Source organism: Hypanus sabinus, chromosome 15 (genome assembly GCF_030144855.1).
Source record: "Hypanus sabinus isolate sHypSab1 chromosome 15, sHypSab1.hap1, whole genome shotgun sequence".
NCBI lineage: Eukaryota > Metazoa > Chordata > Chondrichthyes > Myliobatiformes > Dasyatidae > Hypanus > Hypanus sabinus.
In genome coordinates, this window is record NC_082720.1 from 89,342,503 (window position 1) to 89,364,726 (window position 22,224).

The following is a 22,224-nucleotide window of genomic DNA, read 5'->3' on the forward strand; positions in this document are numbered from 1 at the left end:
TATCTGGTCTCTTGGAATATCTTCCAATAACTTTCCCACTACTGATCTCAGGCTCACTGGCCTATAATTTCCTGGCTTATTCTTAGAGAGCCTTTAAGTATTCTAAAGGCAAGGTGACACAATAATAGCTAACAAGAGAAATCAAAGCCAGCATAAAAGCCAAAGAGAGGGCATATAATAGAACAAAAATGAGTGGGAAATTAGAAGATTGAGAAGCTTTTAAAACCCAACAGAAGGCAACTCTTTTTTTCAAAGGTAAAGATGGTATACGAATTGTAAGCAAGCCAATGATATTGAAGAGAATAACAAAAGTTTCTCAGATACAAAAGTGCAAAAGAGGCGAGAATGGATTATCAGATGGCTGGAAAACAATGCTGGAGAGGTAGTAATGGCAGACAACAAAATGACAAGCTAAATTAAAAGTATCTTGCATCAGGCTTCACTGTGGAAGACACTAGCAGTATGGTGGAAGTTACTGAAAGGTCAGAATGTAGACAAGTCACACGGATCACATGGTGTACACCTCAGGCTTCTGAATGAGGTGGTTGAAGAGATCGTGGAGGCATTAGTAGTGATCTTTCAAGAATCATTAAATTCTGGAATAGTTCTGGAAGACTGGAAAATTGCAAATGTCACTCCACTCTTCAACAAGGGAGAGAGGCAGAAGAAAGGAAATTATAGGCCCATTAGTCTGACCTCAGTGGTTGGGAAGATGTTGGAATCGATTATTAAGTTTGAGATCTTAGGGTACTAGGAGGCACATGATAAAATGGACAGCTGTAAGCTGTATGGTTTCCTCAAGAGAAAATCTTGCATGACAAATCTGTTGGAATTCTTTGAAGAGAAAAGCAGAATAGACAAAGGAAAATCAGCTGATATTGTGCACTTGGATTTTCAGAAGGTATTTGACAAGATACCATGTGAGGCTGAGTCAGTGGTATTACAGGAGGGATTCTAGCATGGATAAAGCAGCGACTGATTGGCAAGGAGACAAAGAGTTGGAATAAAGGGAGCTTTTTCTGGTTGGCTGCCGGTGACTAGTGGTGTTTCACAGGCAGACTGCGTTGGGACTAATCCTTTTAACATTATACGTTAATGACTTGGATGATGAAATTGATGGCTCTGTTGCAAATCTTTCATTACAGTATGAAGATAGGTGGAGGGGCAGGTAATTTTGACGAAGTAGAGGAACTACAGAAGGTCTTAGATTAAGAAAATAGGCAAAAAAATGGCAGATGGAATAGTGTCAGGAAGTGTATGGTCATGCACTTTGGTTTGACCATTTTGTAAACAGAGAGAAAATACAAAAAAACCGAGGTGCAAAAGGTCTTGGGAGTCCTTGTGCAGGATTCCCGAAAAGTCTATTTGCAGGTTGAGTTTGAATTTGCAGAAGGTAAATGCGATGTCAGCATTAATTTCAAGACAACTGGAATACAAAAGTAAGGATGTAATGTTGCAACTTTATAAAGCACAAGCGAGCCTAGTGTGCCTAGTTTAGGCTATTGTGCCTAAAAACTTCTGCACAATACTGTACTTGTCACTGTGGAGTGGAGAGAGTTTGTAAATCTGACAGAGCAAAGAATGTTGGGAATGGTAAGGGTGGAGTGCCAAAGCACAGGGGTCAGGCAGGTGGCAGAGGAGGAGTGCTAGACACTCCCAGCCCAGAGACACCAGGCACGGTCATTTGATTCCAAACAATTGATTTAGTGATCATTACAGAATGTCTCTTCGGTGCAACCTGCTCCCTCTTCCCTCCCTTCTTTCTTCCAGCCATGATTCCCCTCTCCAAGTCTCCTTCCCATTCCACAATAGAATCAAATTCATCATCACTCCCATGCATTACGAAATTTGTATTTTTGCAGTAGTACACTACAATATATAAATTATTATAGTACTATGAAAAACTCTTAGGCGCATATATAGCTAAAGTGATAGCGTGCTTAAGACTTTTGCACAGTACTGTAAGTACACAATTTGTTACTTAAACTGTTTTTTTTAACATACGTTTTTAACCATTTCCATGAAACTTTGTCTAATTGAGACAGCTCCTTAATTGGGCCAAAATTTACTGGTCCCAAAGAATCCCAATTAACCAGAATCTACTGTAAATGTAAGTCTTTTGAGATTCTATCCAGGAGGTTGCCAACATAATGGAATAACCCACAGTGCAAGTCAGAACCTGGCAATGGCACAAGATTGTCCACATCCTGCACACCTTCATGGGACACAACCCAACTCTTTCCAAACACCAAAATAACGTTATGGAACAGAAGCCATCAACAATACAGTCGGGATCAATGTAGCCATCTAGACTAGATTTGTCTGCCAACTGGGATTTCCCAAGATTTTTTTTAAAAAACAGGAACAAATTATCTGGAATTCAGGGCCACCACATCACTAACAAGTTTTCCCAAAAGGCAATGATAAAAGATTAGCTTTATTTGTGTTATATACAGCAAAACAATATAATGTGTCATTTGCATCAAAGACCACAGTCTGAGAATGTGCTGGGAACAGCCTGCAAGAGTTGCCATGCCTTCAGCGCCAATACAGCATGCACACAATTTAATAAATTTAACCTACAAATCTTTGGAATGTGGGAAGAAACTGCAACACCCAGAGGAAATGACATTATAATGGAGAAAATTCACAAACTCCTTACAGGCAGCAATGGGAATTGAACCCAGATCTTATAGCTGGGCACTGTAAAGCATTACACTAACCTCTATGCTCTCATGCCACCATTATAAATTGGATTCATACAGTTGAGTTCCTTTTCAGTCTGTGATTAATTCCACCTCTAGATAGGCCAAAAGTGCTTAATTGGATGTATGCTTTATGTGGCGTAGCGGTTAGCATGACACCTGCACAGCTCAGGGAGTCTGAGTTCAATTCCAGAGTCCTCTGTCAGAAAGTTTCTAGTTCTTCCCATCTGCATGTGAGTTTCCTTCGGGTGCTCTGGTTTCCTCCCAGAGTCCAAAGACATCCCGGTTAGTAGATTATTATTAATTGGTTGTTTTGCCACAGCACAACATTGCAATAAAAAATAAAAATCTATAAATTACAAGTATAAATAAAAAAGAAAATTGACTTTAGTAGTGCAAAAAGAGAGGAAATAAAATAGTGAGTTAGCATTCATGGATTCATTGTCCATTCAGAAATGTGATGGCAGAGGAGAAGCAGCTGTTCCTGTATCATTAAGTGTGTGTCTTCAGGCTCCTGAACCTCCTCACTGATGGTAGCAATGAGAAGAGGGCATGACCTGGGTGATGGGGGTCCTTAATGATGGATGCCACCTTTTTGAGGCATCACCTTTTGAAGATGCCCTGGATGCTGGAGAGCCCATGAAGCTGGCTGATATTCTTTGCAATCTTGTGCAGTGGTCCCTCCATACCAGACAGTGGTACAGCCGGTTAGAATTCTCTCCATGGCACATCTGTAGAAATTTTCTAAAGCCTTTGGGTATCTACCAATTGCCAAACTCTTAATGAAATACAACTGCTGTCATGACTTTTGTAATTGTATGACTATGTTGAGCATATGAAAGATCTGACACCCAGGAACTTGAAATTGCTCACCCTTTCCAACATCCAGCATGGTCCATCAAGGGATCTGCTGGATGGAAAAACTGTCCTTTCCCAATGGATCATTCACGCAGAAATTAAATGGAAAGGATTGATATAATTGCAGCTGAAATATGCCGGAGGGTGAAAATTAACTCAGGCCTGACCACATGTAGGCAGCATGGTAGTGTAACACTGTTACAATGCCAGTGACTGGGTTCAGTTCCTGTTGCACATTCTCTCCATGAGCACGTGGTTTCCTCCCGCATTGCCAAGATTAATTGGTCACATCAGTGTAACTGAGCAACGTGGGCTCTATGGGTCAGGCAAAACTGTTACTGTGCTGCATCTCTAAATCAAAATAAAGTGCACTGGATGACTCAAGACATCAGCCTAGGCAGTGAACACTGACATCATTTAACAGGCATCAGGGTATTCTAACAATGCTGCAAAAGGGGACTAATTTCAAAAGTCATCAGGAAGTGCAATAATGAAATGATGAAAAGTAACACAGTCTCCATTTATGAATGTCAACTGTTTATCCCTTTCCATAGATGTTGCCTGACCCAAGTTTCTCCAGCATTTTGTGTATGTTGCCCTGGATTTTCAGCACCTGCAAAATTGCTTGGGTGAGCAGTCTCAATATTCTGGGTGGGGGGCAGTGTCAACATCTATGAAGATCTAACCTGGGCCCAACATAATGATACAATTACAGTGCATGACAGCAGCTATACTTCCTTAGCAATCTGAGGATGCTTGGTATGTCAAAGACTCTAGCAGATTTTGATAGACATATCATGGATAACTGGTTGCATCACTGTCTGGTACGGAGGGGCCACTGCACAGGATCAGAAAAAGTGGTAGAGATTTGCAAATTCAGCCAGCTCCATTATGGGCACTAGGCTCCGCAGCATCATGGACATCTTCAAAATGCAATGCTTCTGAAAAAAAGTGGTATCCATCATTAATGACCCCACCCCAGGACATGCCCTGTTCTCATTACTACCATTAAAGAGGTTGTACAGGAACCTTCTAATAGTTACCTGATTCTGATTCAGTCTCATAAGTCAGTAACAGGGCAAGTGTCCAAAAGCTTAAGGAGAACATGTTGGAAGCATCTCAGATGCACAAAGGTGAACTCAAAATCCCATATTCAGTTGATGAAATAACTGCCAATGTTTAAACACTTAAATTCAGGGATGCCAGACACACAGTACCAAACTGTCCGACTGTCCATGCGACTTGTCCAACTGGACTAAATAAGAAGGGAACTCATTAAAACAAAATTTGACATCTGAGCCATATGAGAACACAATCATTCAGGCATGGCTGAATTGAGATAACGAGTGCAAAACTGGGTGAGGCAGAACTTGTTTTAATGGTTCCAGAGATGATCACAGTTCAAAGTAAATTTTATTATCAAAGTACATATATGATTGCCATATAGAACTCTGAAATTCATTTTCTTGTGGGCATTCTCAAATCTATAGAATAACTATAGCAGAATCAATGAAAAGGCTGCCGAACTATGGCGTTCAATCAGAGTGCAGAAGACAAACTCTGCAACTGCAAAAATAAATAAACAATTAATATTGATGATGCTGGTGTTGTATTGCTGAACAACGTAGGCATACAATGTTAGCGTCCGAATGTGTGTTGATAGTTGCGGATTACCTTCAGTACATCTTTAGGTTGATGCATTTCACTGTATGTTTCAATGTTCACAAGATAAATGAGTCTGAATTCATTACTATTTGCATACAAAAAGGATCAACTTAACAGTTAAGTGCAAAATCTGACAAAGTTGCACAGGTATTTGCAACATTGGGGGACTACAGAAGAGCCAGCCATATGCACACTAACAGTAAAATCTAAAAGTAGCAGAAGGCAGTAGGAAAGTGAGCAGTCTGAAGTAACTGAAGGCCACAATAATCCCCATATGGGATCAGATACTTATCAGGTCAACTATAATACCAAAATGTGGCCAAGAGGGTACTGCAGCTTGTGATCTTCCTATGTTTTCCATTTGGTGTATTAATACTTCAAACAAATTTGACACACTTGGGTCAGAAACACCTTCTGTATCATATTATGTGTAATTGCAACCCTTGCTTACACACAAATGCAGATAGTTTTCTTCATGTCTGTCCTGTTGGAGCACTAGTTTTGGAAGAGGTTTCAGCCATTTCTTTCCCTAATAAGAGAGCCCTGGTATTTTTCTAGCTGTTACACCTGTTCTATTCAAGAAACAGCAGCAAGTTTTCCCACTTTGTTCTTCAGAGAGGAGAAAATTATGAGCTCAAGCGTGATCTAATCCACGTCCCATATACAAAATGTTTTTGACCCATCCTTCTCAGAACCAACACACAAATAAAATATCTCACATGTTGGAGAGCTCTTTCAATTTTACTCATTTAGAGATACAGTGCTGAACAGGCTCATGACCCAACGAACCATGCTGACCAGCAACCCCCAACTTAACCCTAGCCCAATCACAGGACAATTTACAATGACCAATTAACCTATGAACCAGTTTATCTTTGGACTGTGGGAGGAAACTGGAGCACCCAGAGGAAATCCACACAGGAAGAATGTGCAAACTTTCTTACAGAGAATGCTGGAATTGAACTCAACTCCAACGCCCCAAGATGCAACAACATCACACTAACTGCTACACTGAGGTCCAACAAGTGGGATACCCCATTTGTTCAAAAATTCCCCCCTTTTCTCCCCTGTGCCAGCAACTTGTACCTCCCCTTTGGAAAGAGATGTCTAAAATTTCTACTGCCATATCAAGTGGCACATTCCAAACATAATCTGTTCTCTAACCCTCTAAATTTAAATTTCAGCACAAAGTTTATTTTAAAGTAACTCATTCTTCCTAACTTAGCTTAGGCATTAGGAAAAAATCTGTCAGAATTGAGGAAATTTCAGTTGACTTTACACATCATGATTCATGAAGATCTAACCAACATTAGATACAAGTACTTAAGTTACATTGTTAGTATTACTAAACTGCAAAAAAAAATAGCCTTTCAAGAATATAGGACAGCACAGCACAGACCCTTCAACCCAAAATATTGTGCTGAACCAACTAAATTTATCATCAAATGGCCTCTTTTGCCTATACGATATCCATATCCTTTCATTTTCCTTATATCCATGTGCCTGTCTAAACATCTCAAATGTATCTCCCTCGACCAGTATTCCAGGCACCCAGCACACTCTCACCTTAAATGCACGCCCTCTGGCATTACATATTCCAACTGATGGTCTATTCTATCTACGCCTCTCATAATCTTATAAACCTCTACCTGATCTCCACTCAGCCTCAACCAAAGAAAACAACCCAAGTTTGTCCACCCTCTCATGAGAGCACATGACCTCCAATTCAGGCAGTATCCTGGTAAACCTCTTCTGCACTCTCTCCAGAGCCTCAATAATACATCACCTCAAAGCCCTTCAGAAAAACATTTCAGAGCTGTCTGGGAAAGTGATCTAAAGCACTGGAAAATAAACGGGCAGATCGTCCATCAAAAAGGGAACATCCATCACTAAGGACCCCCATCAGCCAGGACATGCCCTCTTCTCATTGCTACCTTCAAGGTGGTGGTGGTACAGGAACCTGAAGTCAATTCACTTTTTATTGTCATTTTGACCATAACTGCTGGTACAGTACACAGTAAAAACGAGAGAACATTTTTCAGGACCATGGTGCTACATGAAACAATACAAAAACTACACTGAACTACGTAAAATAGAAAAAAACTACACTAGACTACAGACCTACCCAGGAGTGCATAAAGTGCACAAAACAGTGCAGGCATCACAATACAGACAATAGGCACAGTAGAGGGCAGTAGGTTGGTGTCAGTCCAGGCTCTGGGTATCGAGGAGTTTGATGGCTTGGGGGGGGGGGGGTTAGAAACTTACATAGTCTGGTCGTGAGAGCCCGAATGCTTCGGTGCCTTTTCCCAGATGGCAGGAGGGAGAAGAGATTGTGTGAGGGGTGCATGGGTCCTTCATAATGCTGTTTGCTTTGCGGATGCAGCATGTAGTGTAAATGTCTGTAATGGTGGGAAGAGAGACCCCAATGATCTTCTCAGCTGACCAGACTATCTGCTGCAGGGTCTTGCGATCCGAGATGGTGCAAGACCGACACAATGTTTCAGGAACAGCTTTTTTCCCTCTGCCATCAGATTTCTGAATGGACAATGAACCTATTTTATTTTCTCTCTTTTTGCACTACTTAATTCAATTTTTTTTCTTATACTTGCCATATGTACACCACTCACTGTTTTACTTTTCTTGTTCTCTTTTTACAATACATTTACATATAGATTTTTTAATGATTATTGTCATGTACTGCTACCACAAAACAACAATTTTCATGACATGTCAGTGATATTAAATCTGAAATCTGATCCCACAACACAGCCACTCAGATCAAGGGAATTCTCCCAACCAACTGATCAATTACTCACCTGAAATCACTAACAGAAAAACAATCTACTCAGTGCTCTCAGTTTGTGGGAGCTTAGTGGCAGCCACCTGGGTTCAAACATTATACCCAAATAACTATTTCAACAGTTATTACTTAAATATATATTGATTCCTCCTCCTCCCAAAAGCAGATCTGTAACAAAGTAGCACATAATTAGTGTCTTCCCAGGCAGACTACAACAAATGCTTCTAGAATATACCATAGAGAAGAAAATATTTTATAGACACACCCCTCAGCTAAAAGTCGAGACAAGACAACTACGTACTGCAACGAAGGGCCACCATGGAATGTGAAAATAAGAGCGCAACCTTCTTAATCTGGCATCTGAGCCCTTCCATTCCAGGCCCGATGATGCCAAAACGTCAACAGTTTTACTCTCCACAGATGCTGCCTGACCTGCCGAGTTTCTACAACATCTTGTGTGTGTAGCTCTGGATTCTCAGCATTTGCAGAATCTTCTGTTTTAAAATGAAGGTTTAAGCGTGACCGCTCTAACCAACCGCATCACAGACGCTACAAGGGGCCTTCATCTAAAGCGCAGTGTTACCGGGAAGAGGCAACGAGGGCTTGGGGGTTATCAGGGCTGCGGGCACAGTGCCACCCGGCTTGACGGATACAAGGCCGGCCAGACCTCTCATCAACACCCAGGTCCATGCTGCAGCACCGGCCACAACTCGCCGCCGGCAGTGGGGGAAGGCCCCAGCCAGACATTGTGCGACCTTGTGGGGGGGGGGATACCGATCTGAATGAAGAGGGGAAGCCCAAGGCCCCTACACCGCACCGACCCTCCATTAATCAGCACTCACCGCTCACTCCTCGGCGCCCGCCACTAGCTCCGATCACGTGACCACCAGTCCGAGCCGCCACCTGCCGGCGGCCCACCCTCCTTCACAACGAACTTATCACGTCGCTACTTCCGATTGGCTCTGGCCGCCGCCGGCTGCCGCGTTCTCCGTTCTTATTGGAGAATTAGGCCGTTCGTCAAACCGCCTCTCATTCCGTGCGCGCGCCGGCTCCCTCGTGGAACCCGGTGATTGGAAGCTGGGATGAGGAAGCGGGAGCGAGCTTGGGAGAGAGGGGGGGGGAAATAGAGGGGCGCCAATCACGTGATCTCGAGGCCCCGCCCCCACTTTGCCATGGCGGAAGAGGGAGGGAGTGGTGGCAAAGTGGAGCCAATCATTACTCAGAAAACTTTTGGGCGACGGGGAGGCAGAGCCCGCGAGAAATTGCTAGAAACGTGGAGAAGGGGCCGGAGAGAGACGGGGGCATTTGGGGGAGGGATTAGGGGTGAGAGGGAGGGGAATTAGGGGAAGGGTGCCAGATGGAGGGGAATGGGGGGGGGGGGGTATGTGAGAGAGTGGGTATTTGCTATCCTGGGTCTGGGTACCGCACCTGCAGCTATCGAAGAGCAAACATCTCAGTTTAGCAATACCATAGCAACCTGTGATGGATCTCCTGGGGATTTATCCACCTTTGGAAATGTTTCTCACACTGTCAGCTCGTTTAATTCTTCTTGTGTGACCGTGGTCTGATGCAATTTTCTAAGTTATTAAAGTTTATTATCACCATATACTACCTTGAGATTCATTTTCTTACAGGTATTCATAGAAAAATAAAAATAGAAAAAAAAACTGTGGAAAAACGTTGACAAACAACCCAGGTGCAAAACAGAAAAATTTGTGCTGTAAAGTAATTCTGATAACATGAGTTGTAAAGTCTGTGAAAGCCAGTCTGTAGGTTGTAGAATTAGTGTAGAGTTGTGGTGAGTGAAATTATCCGGAGAGTTTCAAGACCAGAGGACACAGCCTCAGAAAACTCAGCCTCTTGCCACTTTGGTGGCAAGAACAAGAAGGCAGATTACTATCTAAATGGAGTCAAGTTAGGAAAAGGGGAAGTACAACGGAGATCTAGGTGTTCTTGTACATCAGTCAAAGAAAGTAAGCATGCAAGTACAGCAGGCAGTGAAGAAAGCTAATGGCATGCTGGCTTTTATAACAAGAGGAATTGAGTATGGGAGTAAAGAGGTCCTTCTGCAGCTGTACAGGGCCCTGGTGAGACCACACCTGGAGTATTGTGTGCAGTTTTGGTCTCCAAATTTGAGGAAGGACATTCTTACTATTGAGGGAATGCAGCGTAGGTTCACAGGGTTAATTCCCGGAATGGCGGGACTGTCATATGTTGAAAAATTGGAGCGACTGGGCTTGTATACACTGGAATTTAGAAGGATGAGAGGGGATCTGATTGAAACATAAATTACTAAGGGATTGGACATGCTGGAGGCAGGAAGCATGTTCCTGCTGATGGTGAGTCCAGAACTAGAGGCCACAGTTTAAGAATAAGGGGTAGGCCATTTGGAACAGAGATGCGGAAAAATTTTTTCACCCAGAGAGTGGTGGATATGTGGAATGCTCTGCCCCAGAAGGCAGTGGAGGCCAAGTCTCTGGATATTTTCAAGAGAGAGTTAGATAGAGCTCTTATAGATAGTGGAGTCAAGGGATATGGGGAGAGGGCAGGAACGGGGTACTGATTGTGTATGATCAGCCATGATCACAGTGAATGGCGGTGCTGGCTAGAAGGGCCGAATGGCCTACTCCTGCACCTACTGCCTATTGTCTATAAAAGAGGGGCGTCCTTTTAGAATGGAGATGAGGAGGAATTTCTTCTGCCTGTGAGTGGTGAATCTGTGGAATTCTTTGCCACGCAGCTGTGGAGGCCAAGTCTTTATGTACATTTAACGTAGAGGTTGATAGATTCTTGATTGGTCAGGTCATGAAGGGATATGGTGGGGGGTGCAAGAGATTGGGGCTGAGAGGAAAATTGGATCAGCCATGATGAAATGGCAGAGCAGACTCAATGGGTCCAATGGCCTAGTTCTGCTCTTATATAAAATGGTCTTAAAAGTGCCGCTTCTCAAGATGACAACTCCATTGGTAAGAACCCTGATGAATATTGGAAGAATTGAGTTCATGAATTCACTGCCTTCTAACTCAGGGCTGCAGCATGTTCAACTTCACCTCATTTTAAACCACATCATCAATTGGTACTTGGTGCATAATTGTTTTCTGTTGCTAAAGTTCACACTGATGAGCATAAGGAACAAGGGATGAGTTAGTATCTTCAAGTAGATCATTCACGACATAACAGAAAGCAGAAACTGTCAGCCACCCTGTTTGGTGAGTTAGTTGATCACCTTCCTATCCCCCTGTCTTGTTTGCTGTAACAGTGAGGCAAAGACAGAGACACTTGTGACCTCATTGAACCAACATGAGTAAATGCATATACTCAGAAAGCTCAAAACAGTGGGACAGGGTGGAGATGTGAATTATATACAATGGGATGATCTTAATTCTTCTGTCCAGTTCGATGCTCCCGTGGCTGTTGGGAGACAGACATCACAGCTCTCACTATCATAACGAGTTATATACATAGTTTAATGCTCATGTTTGTGCAATCTGCTTGGAAAAGTTTTCTTATTCCATGAGTCCAGTGTCAAACCTACATGGGAGCTGGTCAACTATAATTACAATTGTGCTGCTGGGGAGGGCAAAAAATCGATCAAGGATGCATTTTTTAAAAAAAATCCAATATCCTTATCTTGTAGCATAGTGGTTAGTGTAATGCTATTACAGTGCTGGTGACCCAGGTTCAATTCCTGGTGTTGCCTGTAGGTAGTTTGTGTGTTCTCCCCATGGCTGCATGGGTTTCCTCCCATATTCCAAAGATGTCCCAACTGGTAGATCAATTGGCCACATAGGTGTAACTAGGTGGCGTGGGCTCGTTGGATTGGAAGAGCCTGTTACTTGAGGGAGGTAGGAGATCAGTGTTGGGTCTGAGCAGCCCATGTTTTTTTCAGAGCATATAGAGATAGTAGTAAAAATGAAGTATTTCAGATATTTGAGTCAGATCCTGCTGACAAAGTTGTTACTTACAATAGGACTTAGAAATCCTCCAAACTTGCCTTTTTAAGTAACTTAAAGGTACAAAGTACATTTAACTTAAGGAACTACTTCTAAGAGGTAGTTTAAGAAAGTACCTCTACTTCCTTATAAGTTTGTGAAGATTTGGCAAGATATCTAAAACTTTGACAAAGTTAGATTTGCAGTGGAGAGTATATTGACCAGTTGCATCGTGGCCTAGTATTGAAACACCAGTGCCCTTGGATGGAATATCCTACAAAAAGTGGTGGATATACCCGACTCCATCACTGGTAAAATCTATATCTACACAAAGTGCTGTCACAGGAAAGCCACATCCATCATCAAGGAACCCCTAACCACCCAAGCCATGCTCTCTTCTCGCTGCTGCCATCAGGAAGAAGCTACAGAAGCCTCAGGACTCACACCAGCAGATTCAGGAACAGTTATTACTCCTCAATCATCAGGTTCTTGAACCAGAGGGGATAATTTCACTCACCCCATCATGAAACTGTTCCCATAACCTATGGACCACTTTCAAAGATACTTCATCTCTTGTTCTCGATATTTAGTGCTTGCTTGCTAATTTATTTATTAATTTTTGTATTTGCACAGTTTGTTGTCTTTTGCATATTGGTTATTCTGTTGGGTGTGGTCTTTCATTGATTCTGTTGTTTCTTGGATCTGCTGCGAATCCTTGCAAAAAATCAAATCTTATGGTTGTACATGGTGACATATATGTACCTTGATAATAAATTTACTTTTAATTTTTGAACTTTGAAGTAAATAGAATAAGTTTCTATTGAATATTGTTTGAAGAGCCAAATATCAGCTGAGGTAAAATGGTGACACCTTAGCAGAGAGTTTAGAAGGACAGTAAGTAAAAAACATTTTTACTTAAGTGTGGGCTAGAATTCAGTGTTAATAGAAACAGTGAAGGCAGAAATCCTCATCACATTAAGCCCACACACAATGTGAATGTGAATTTGAACTTCCAGCACCTACAGGGGAATGGACCCTGTACTGTGATCGGCTACAGCAGCAAACACAAGGGTCTGAGTGGAAGAATCACTGAGACAATAAAAGTTCAAAGGGTTTATCTGTAGAAGTTTGTCAAAGTTTTGGATGTCATGCCGAATCTTCACAAACTCCTAAGGAAGTTAAGAGGCACTGACATACTTAAATAAAAAACAGACAACACGCACAAAATGCTGGAGGAGTTCAGCAGGCCAGGCAGCATCACTGGAAAAAGTACAGTCAATGGTTAGAACTTTAATATTTCATCTTACCTTTGTATAAAGTGGTAACTTCTAATTTTTCTAAAATACCAAATCCCAGCTATGGATTCTCCACATCCACCCTGTTAAGACCCCTCTGCACTGCAAAGAGCATTCCAAAACATTGAAAGTAGTGGGTTTGAAGAGTGAATGCTCTGGTTACTATCCTCCAAAGTTCAGATTTAGATTTATTCATTTTATCTCGTACAAAAGAAAATCTGCAGATGCTGTAAATCCAAGCAACACACACAAAAAGATGGAGGAACCCAGCAGCCAGGCAGCATCCATGGACAAGAGTACACAGTTGCCATTTCAGCCCAAGACCCTTTATCAGTCCTGATGAAAAAAAATTATAATTATATACACATACACACACGTCCTGATAAAGGGTCTTGGCCTGAAACGTTGACTGTACTCTTTTTCATAGATGCTCTCTGGCCTGCTAAGTTCCACCAGCATTTTGCGTGTGAAACAGCAAATGTGTCATTTTTGTTAACAGACAATATAACCTAAGATGTGCTGGGGGCAGCCCACAAGTGTCACCACACATTCCAGCACAAACACAGCATGCCCACAATGCTCGGCAGAACACAGAACACAATAAATAGCAAAACAAGTCCCTTTCCTCCCTCCCTTCCTTCAGCTCCAGGACAGTCCTCCAGTGTCCAAACTTTACCCATTGGGCTTGGACATCCATACTCTTGATTAACTTTCAGGCTTCAGTTACGGTATCAACCCCTGGACTAGCTGATGATGAGACCCCGATTTCCAAGCATGCCAACTCACCAGCCCTCATGTCTCTTGGAACCCACTGACTTGAGACAGACCCACAACCACAGATGTCCGTCGTCACCCACCCACTTTGCTGGTCTTTGAATCAGAGCGGAGGTCTGATCAGTAACTCTCCCATATCACTGTCCCTAAATCGTAACCTGATCCCATAACTCCCCTCTCGGCCCCCAAAACCATCCCTACAAGCTTAGAAAAACAAGCAAGTCTGAGCTTCAAACTCTGCAGAGCTCAGTGCCATCTGGACTGCAAGATCTGCAAGTGTTCCTGTAGATTGGAGGGAAGCAAAAGTGATCCCACTTTTAAACAAAGGGGTGTCAAGATACGGAACCACCAATCAGTTGATCTGACATCACTGGGAGGAGAAATAGAGGATTTAAAAATGGCACACCTTGAAAAAGAAGATTAGGCTTGGAAGGAACATTCACGTTTGGGTCATCCACTGGAGTTTTATGAGATTGTGGGTGGTAGAATAGGTAAATAGCAGGACCTTTAATAAGCATGGACATTAGAAGGGTCCATGACTCCCTGGAAGTGGCAACACAAGTGGACAGGTGGTAAAGAAGGTGCACAGCGTGCTTGCCAGCATCATTCAGGGCTTTGAGTATAAATGTTGGAAAGTATATTGCAGCTGTATAAAACTTTGGGTCTGTCACATTTGGAATACTGTGGGGAGCTCTGGCTGCCAGACAACAAGAGGGTATGGAGAGGATGAAGAAAAGGTTTACTTGGATATGTCCTAGCATGGAGAGTATTAGCTGTAAGGAAAGTTTGGACAAGCTTGAATTGTTTTCTCAGGAGCATTGGAGGCTGAAGGAAGACCTGACAGAGGTTTATAAAATTATGATACAGTGGACACCTTTTTCCAAGGGTGAAAATTTCAAATAGATTTAAGGTAAGAGGAGGAAAGTTTAAAGGAGTTTTGCAAGGTAAGATCTTGTGTGACACAGTGAACAGTAGGTGCTGTAGGAGTAGGTGGTGGGAAAGACAGGGAGAGTGTGGATTGCCATGTTTAAGAGGTATAAGCAGACATGTGTATGGTTAGCACAGACCTGATGGGCTGAAGGGCCTCTTCCACAGTTGTACAATTCCATGTTCCATAACGAGAAGGTACCAGTGGATGTGGTGTATTGTCATTTCACATAGTCCCACACAGGTTGGTCAACGACTTCAGAACACATGGAATTGGAAGTAATGCAATGATAAGGATAGAGAATTGGAGATGGGAAAAAACCTATTCAGGTTGTTGGTCTGTGATGAGTGGCGCATAGCAAGGATTGGTGCTTGACTCCAGCTATGCACTACTTGCACCAGTACCCTGAACCACGTCCTTAATAATGGACTCTAACATCTTCCTAACTGGCGTTCCCTCCCTTCTTAAAGAGTAACATGTGCAATTTTCCAGTCCTCTGGAAACATTCCAGAATCTAGTGATTCTTGAAAGATCATTACTAATGCCTTCAAAATCTCTCCAGCTACCTCTTTCAGAACTCTGGGGTGTACTCTATATGATCCAGGTAATAAAAAAAATCTTTCAGAAATCTTTCAGCTTTCTAAGCACCTTCTCCTTAGTAACAGCAACTACACTCGCTTCTGCCCCCTGATACACTCAAACTTCTGGCATACTGCAGCTACAGTCTTCCACAGTGAAAGTGCAAAATACTTAAGTTCCTCTGCCATTTCTTTGTCCCCCATTACTACCCATTCAGTGCCATTTTCCAGTGGTCTGATATCCATTCTTGCCTCTCTTTTACTCCTTATATATCTGAAAAAACTTTTTGTATCCTCTTTTATATTATTGGCTAGCTTACCTTCATATTCCATCTTTATTTGTTCGGCACGGTAACATAGCAGTTAGTGAACTGGATTTGCCAGTGATCAGATTGGGGTTCAATTCCCGCCACCCTCTGTAAGGAGTTTGTACGTTCTCCCCATGACCGCATGAGTTTCCTCTGGTTTCCTCCCACATTCCAAAGACATATAGTTAGTAGGTTAATTGGTCAGTCACATGCGTGTATTTGAGCAGTGTGGGCTCAATGGGCCCAGAAGAACCTGTTAGCACGCTATATTGCGAAATAAAGCAAAACTCCTAGTAACTATCTGGCTGAGGGGGTGAACTGTCATTCTAGGTTTACAGAAGTTGTCCTCCGAGCCACACACTGTCCTGATTCGGAAATCTATAACCGTTCCTTCACCATCACTGGGTCAAAATCCTCCCTAACAGCACTGTGGTTATTAGGCACGCCCAAGGACTGCAGTGGTTCAAGAAGGCATGGGGAGGTTAGGTGGGGAAAGATATCTAACTACCAAGGCCATCAAGAAAACAAAATAATCCCTTCCCAATTATGGCACAATGCTTGAGTGACAAGAATTATTCAATTAATTTACAAATATTTGGTTCTAATGATTTCTCCCATTTTAAACAATTATTGATTTGTAATGATACATGTTTATTATCTACAAATTGGGCCTCATTTACAGATTGTGTAAAATAGTACAGTTTATAAAATGAATATATTAAATTCTTCCAGCCATTCACTGCTGTCTTCATTATGTATTAATAAAAATGCCATGGAAGCAGAAATTCTCCTTTCAATAATTGTACTTGAAAAGGTTGACGTAAGCACAACAAAACATTATTCCTAACCACACTACCTTTCAAGGTACAACTATTGACATAGAGACATTCAGACCCTTAAAACTTTGAACCAGAGACAAGAATCCTGTTTGATACAAAGTTTGTTTTAACTTGCACAAGATTCTAATCAAAGATCCTAAATTAGTATTTGGTTCTCATCACCTCCAGGGAGACTGGATCAGAACACAAACATTTAATTTTGTTCTGTCAATTTTTTTTCCAGTACCAATTTGATAGTGAAAGGGTGAAAGTCCCATGTGGAGTTTTTGAAACTGGCCACACATACTTCAAGTTTCTGCACATTTACTCAAGAAACAAGGATTTATCCAGCACCTTGGAGACAGCATGAACCTATACTCCAATTAAATAATTCAGGAATTTTGTTTTTACAGTTAGTCTGTAATTAATTTTGCTTACAGATTCATTGACTGTAGTGGATATAAAATTCTCTCTAAAGTGAGTAAAAATTAAGGACACAGAGTCTGGATAAATCCCTGATATGAGACACTCACTCATTGCATCCATTTTCCAATCTTCATTTCGGATATCCTTCATCTTTTTCTTCTGGTTAGATGTTCCCTATTTCTGTCTACTTCAGTTTCAGATATTTCCCTCCAGTTTGATAGATTCTTTGTTAAAGAGAACCCATTATCCCGAACTTTTCTGTTAAATTTTCAACAGCCTTCAATACCTTCTTTCTTCAGAGACAGTTTCCCTTCTGTAGCCATGACGTTCAGCACATCATCCCCTTTCAGACACACCCATTCCCTACCCATTCCTCCTCCCACTAGTTTTTTACTGACTCTTTCCCTTGCCCTCACTTCCAACAGCTACATATTCTCTCTGACACTCCCTGCCCCCTTTCCATTAGATATATCCTACCCCTCTTTCCGTCAGGGATAGATTCTAATACCTCCTCCACTGCAGAAGCTCTCTGCTGGCTCCCTTCAACAGAAAGCACTTTTAATTAGTACTTGCTCATTAAAAATTCCATCCTATTTAGACATCCCCTAACGCTTTTACTAAAAATACTCCTATCGTCTTTCCCACTAAGGGATTCTCCCCATTCTCCCTTTCCTTCCATATACATTCCCTACAATAAAAGATTTTCCCTAAATATTCACCTGAAAATACGAGACACTCCCTAAATATTCACCATACAAAAAGAGACTCTCCTTAACCATTTTCACAATAAGTGTCACTGCCTAAATATTCTCCGTCAATAAGAGACTCTCCCTAAACATTCTCCCTGCAATAAAAGATGTTCCCTAAACATTCTCCCTACAATGAGGCACTCTTCCTTGATAAGAGACTCTTCCTGACAATTCTTACAATTTGTGACTCACCCTAAATGTTCTCCATCAATAACAGATGCTCCCTAAACATTCTCCATACAATGAGTCGCTCTCCCTGATAAGAGATTCTAACTATCCTTACGATAAGAGACGCTCCCTAAGCATTCTCCCTCTAATAAGAGATGACATACTTGCAAAACATCCTCCCTAGAATGAGACTCCTTCCCTCCCTTTCCCTCTAGTTTACGGAACAGGCCCACCATCGACAGGACTTCCTGGTGTAAACATTCCGCAAAGTACAGGTTAAAAAATGGCGCGTGTTTTAGAATAAGTTGAACAAGTGAGCATCAGCATGGAAGATCCAATGAAAAATGGACTCTCGACCGACATTTGATTCTGTTTCGAGTAGAAAAGAGTCTCACAGCAGACACGAACTGCTCCTAAACGCGTCAGTTTTTGCCGTGTCCCGGAACACTTCTGGCCGGATTGGACAGTAGGCAGCGCAGTCTTCTTCTGTGATGGGACAGGATCCGGGAAGGGAACAGTTCCTGAACCGAACCACCGCCAGCTGTCAAACACAACTCCTCTCTTCAGTTAACTGTCGGCTTTCTTTATAAATATCTGAAATTTTTAAAAAAGGAAGCTGTTAAAACTCAGAAACCAGTGCTGTTTCAAGATTCAAGACTGTTTAATGTCATTTCCAGTACACAAGTGTAAAGGGGAACAAAATAATTGTCACTCCGGATCTGATCCAGCACAATAAACACAATAAGATAAAGAACATAATATTAAAAAAGATGCAATGATATAAATAGTCAAGATAGCTTATATACATATACTAAGATAAGGAATGCCTTACTCCTTGCCCAGATGACATTTTGGTAAATCGATCACTTGGCTGTCCGACTTCGGAGGCTAAAGAGCAAAACTCCAGAGATTAGGACAACAAAGAGGTGGTCATGGGAATGCTCTGAGTCAGTGGACTAGGTTGTGTTCAGGGACTGCCCTGTGGATTTGAATGAATATGCCATGGTTGTACAGACTTTATGAAAACAGCTATAGACGAGTGTGTCCCCACAAAATCATTCGGAGTCTTCCCAACAAGAAGCCCCAGAGGAAACATGAAACCCGCGATTTACTAAGGGCCAGATCAGAGGCATTCAAGTCTGCAGACCAAAAAAAAAAAGAGGTCAGCATGTTCTCTGGAGAGTCGTCTCATGAGTGAAGTAGAAATTCTGGAGCAAAAAAATCAACAAAGGATGCTTGACAGCTGTAATAGGATGTGAATGCTATCTCCTCTTAAAAAGTTAAATCAAGCGACATGGGAGACAGCAGGGCTTCACTTCCAGTTGAGCTCAATGCTTTCTACACACACAAAATGCTGGAGAAACTCAGCAGAACAGGCAGCATCTATGCAAAATTGTACAGATGTAGCGATGTACTACACACAGAGCTAGAAATAACAACGCGCAGTCTGTAAGTTGCACTCCAAACTAGTTTATTCGAACTTTGCGGCACTGGCTTTTATGCAGTTCTGTTCCCACCCTCTCCGGGCGGAAATGACATCAGAGGTACATTACAAAAGTCTCTTCCAGCCCCCGGACATTCTCCCCTTGCTGGTGAAGAAGGCCCAGTGCCATTTTGGGGCTGGCCTCTCTGCTGAGGCGCGCGCCATTTTGTGAGCCGGTTCGCTTGCGTAGAAAGTGGGTCACCACACAATTAACATTTTGGGCCAAGACCCTCCATCAGGAATGGAGAAAAAAAGATGGGGAGTCAGTGTCAGAAGGTGGGGAAGGAAGCAACACAACATGACAGGTGAAACTGGGGGGGGTGAGGAGGGTGAAGTAAAGAGCTGGGAAGTTAATTGGTGAGCTGAAGAAGGGGGAACCTGACAGGCAAGGACAGAAGGCCCTGAAAGAAAGAAAAGGAGGAGGAGCACCAGTTTGTGATGAAATATATCAATTCCTGCTTGAGAGGTGACTTGGATCTGCTCCAGTTTGCCTAATGGTGCAACAGTTTGTTAGCAGGTGCTATCTCATTGACTCTTAACTCAACCCTGGAACATCTGGTCAGCAAAGTTGCATACATCATGATGCTCTTTATCGACAACAGCTCAGTGCTCAATACCATCACTCCCTCAAAACTAATTACCATAAATTCCGGTGTATAAGCCCTAAATTTTGTTCCTAAAATTAGGGGGTCGGCTTATACAGAGGGTGCCAACTTTGGAAAAACAAATACACAGAAGACAGGTCGCATTTATTGACTGTTTTTGAGTCAAATTTGTTCCATTGTCGACACATGAATTCTTTGAATGATTTATTTAAACTCACATCTAGTGGTTGGAGCATGGACATCAAACCACCGGTGTTGACTGCAATGTCCGTAGTTTCTGCTTTCAGAGCTGCTTTTGTCTCACCTGACAGTGCACTTTGAACATGTCCCAGACAAGTAGCGACTTTTCCTTCCCGAAACCTTTGGGACGTCGATGTCACATCTCTTTAACCCACTTCAAGCAACCCACTTCGTCCATCCAGCAGCGTTCTTGAACGTAAACAACACCCCATGGGAATTTTCTGAGCAATCTTTGTTTTTTGTCTCAACACAAGATCACGTCTATTCATAAATCGGGTGCACCAACTTTGCGTAGCTTTGAAATGTTCGCTGACCTCAGTGTTTTCCGGCCCATTTCAACACGAACTCGAATCATTTCTCTGGTAACAATGTATCCGGACGATCGCCGGTGATTCACTCACTCCAAAACTCTTTCTTCCAGTTCTGGCCACTGGCATGTTTTCCTGCGGTTTGCACATTTCGTCTTTGGCATTTCCCTCAGCCTGTCCTCTGCCTTTCTCCACTCTCTCACTCATTTCTCATTTACACTAAACTTAGCAGCTGCAGAATTATTCGTTCCTTTAGCAAAATCAACAACCTTCAGCTTGAAACCAGCATCATATTGCATTCATTTTAATCTTTTGTACATGGTGGTTGCAACTCAATACTGAGTAGATGTACTGATCCCGCCGCCCCGTGTTATGTTTTAACAAGATTGCGATGGGCGCTAAATGGTTTCACGGGGTTACATTTCAGAGGATTCTTTACCATTGGAACCCTAACCCAAAATTTCCCTCCTTGATTTATTTATTAAAAATTCACATATAATGCCATACAATGTGTAGGCCTGTTTTCTTAGCAGGTACTGGTTCACAAAATTTCCCGTTTCCGGATCCGGCAAAGCTGAGTACCGGCATGTGAGATCTTGTGATCTTTTCTGGTTAAATCAAAAACCTCTACAAAAGGGGTCGGCTTATACAAAGGTAACATGAAAAGGCCCTTTTTTAATCTTGAAAATGGGGGGGGGGGGGGTTCAGCTTATACTCCAGAATATACTGTAATAATCTCCAGGACCTTGGTCTCAATATCTCCTTGGGCAATTGGATCCTGGATTTCCTCGCTTCAGTCAGTTCAGATTGGCAACAACATCTCCACGATAGCCACCAGCACGGGAGCATCACAAGACTGTGTGCTTAGCCCCTGCTCCAATCGCTTTACAACCTGTGACTGTGTGGCTAAGCAGAGCTCCAATGCCACAGTCAAGTTTGCTGATGGCACCACTGCCGTGGGCCAAGTCGAAGGTGATGATGGATCAGCACGGAGGGAGGTTGAAGATCTGTCTGAGTGGTGGCACAACAACAACCTCTCACTCAATGTCAGCAAGACCAAGGAGCTGATATTTGATTTCAGGAGGAAACCGGAGGTCCATGAGCCAGTACTCATTGGAAAATCAGAGTTGGAAAGGGTTAGGAACTTTAAATTCCTGGTCGTTATTATTTCTGGACCCATTATATAAATGTAATTGTGAAGTAAGTATGCAGCGTCTCTACTTCCTAAGGAGTTTGTGGATATTCGGCATGACGTCTAAAATTTTTACAAAATTCTGAAGAAGTATTGTGCAGAGTGTATTGACTGGTGGATTCAGCTTAGCATCTCACAGGTAAAGCCCCCCCCCCCAACAACCATTCAGCACATCAATCATTGAAATGTTGCCGTAGGTCATGTTCTCTCCTCACTGTTGCCATCAGGTAGAAGGTACAAGAGCCTCAGGACTCACACCACCAGGTTCAAGAACAGTTATTACCCCTCAAACATCAGGGTCCTGAACAAAAGGGGATAACTTCACTCACCTCATCATTGAGATATTCCCACAACCAATGAACTCACTTTCATCTCATGTTCTTGATATT

General features: G+C 42.4%; 2 protein-coding genes across 4 annotated transcripts in view; both read right to left on the minus strand.

The window, feature by feature from the left end:
- canx (calnexin) overlaps positions 1-8,992 on the minus strand; it is a 69,483-nt gene extending 60,491 nt beyond the window's left edge. Inside the window, exon 1 of one of the 2 annotated variants that reach the window (XM_059990692.1) lies at positions 8,874-8,992. The gene's annotated coding sequence lies outside the window, so the exon portion shown is untranslated. Of the gene's footprint in view, positions 1-8,047; positions 8,188-8,873 lie in introns of those variants that run through there. The other variant, XM_059990691.1, reaches the window with a different exon arrangement.
- Positions 8,993-16,487: 7,495 nt separating this feature from the next.
- mgat4b (alpha-1,3-mannosyl-glycoprotein 4-beta-N-acetylglucosaminyltransferase B) overlaps positions 16,488-22,224 on the minus strand; it is a 305,024-nt gene continuing 299,287 nt past the window's right edge. For both annotated transcript variants that reach the window (XM_059990693.1, XM_059990694.1), the window contains exon 15: positions 16,488-18,601. In XM_059990693.1, coding sequence (XP_059846676.1) covers positions 18,575-18,601 — 27 coding nt within the window. In that variant the 3' untranslated portion in view covers positions 16,488-18,574. The remainder of the gene's footprint in view (positions 18,602-22,224) is intronic.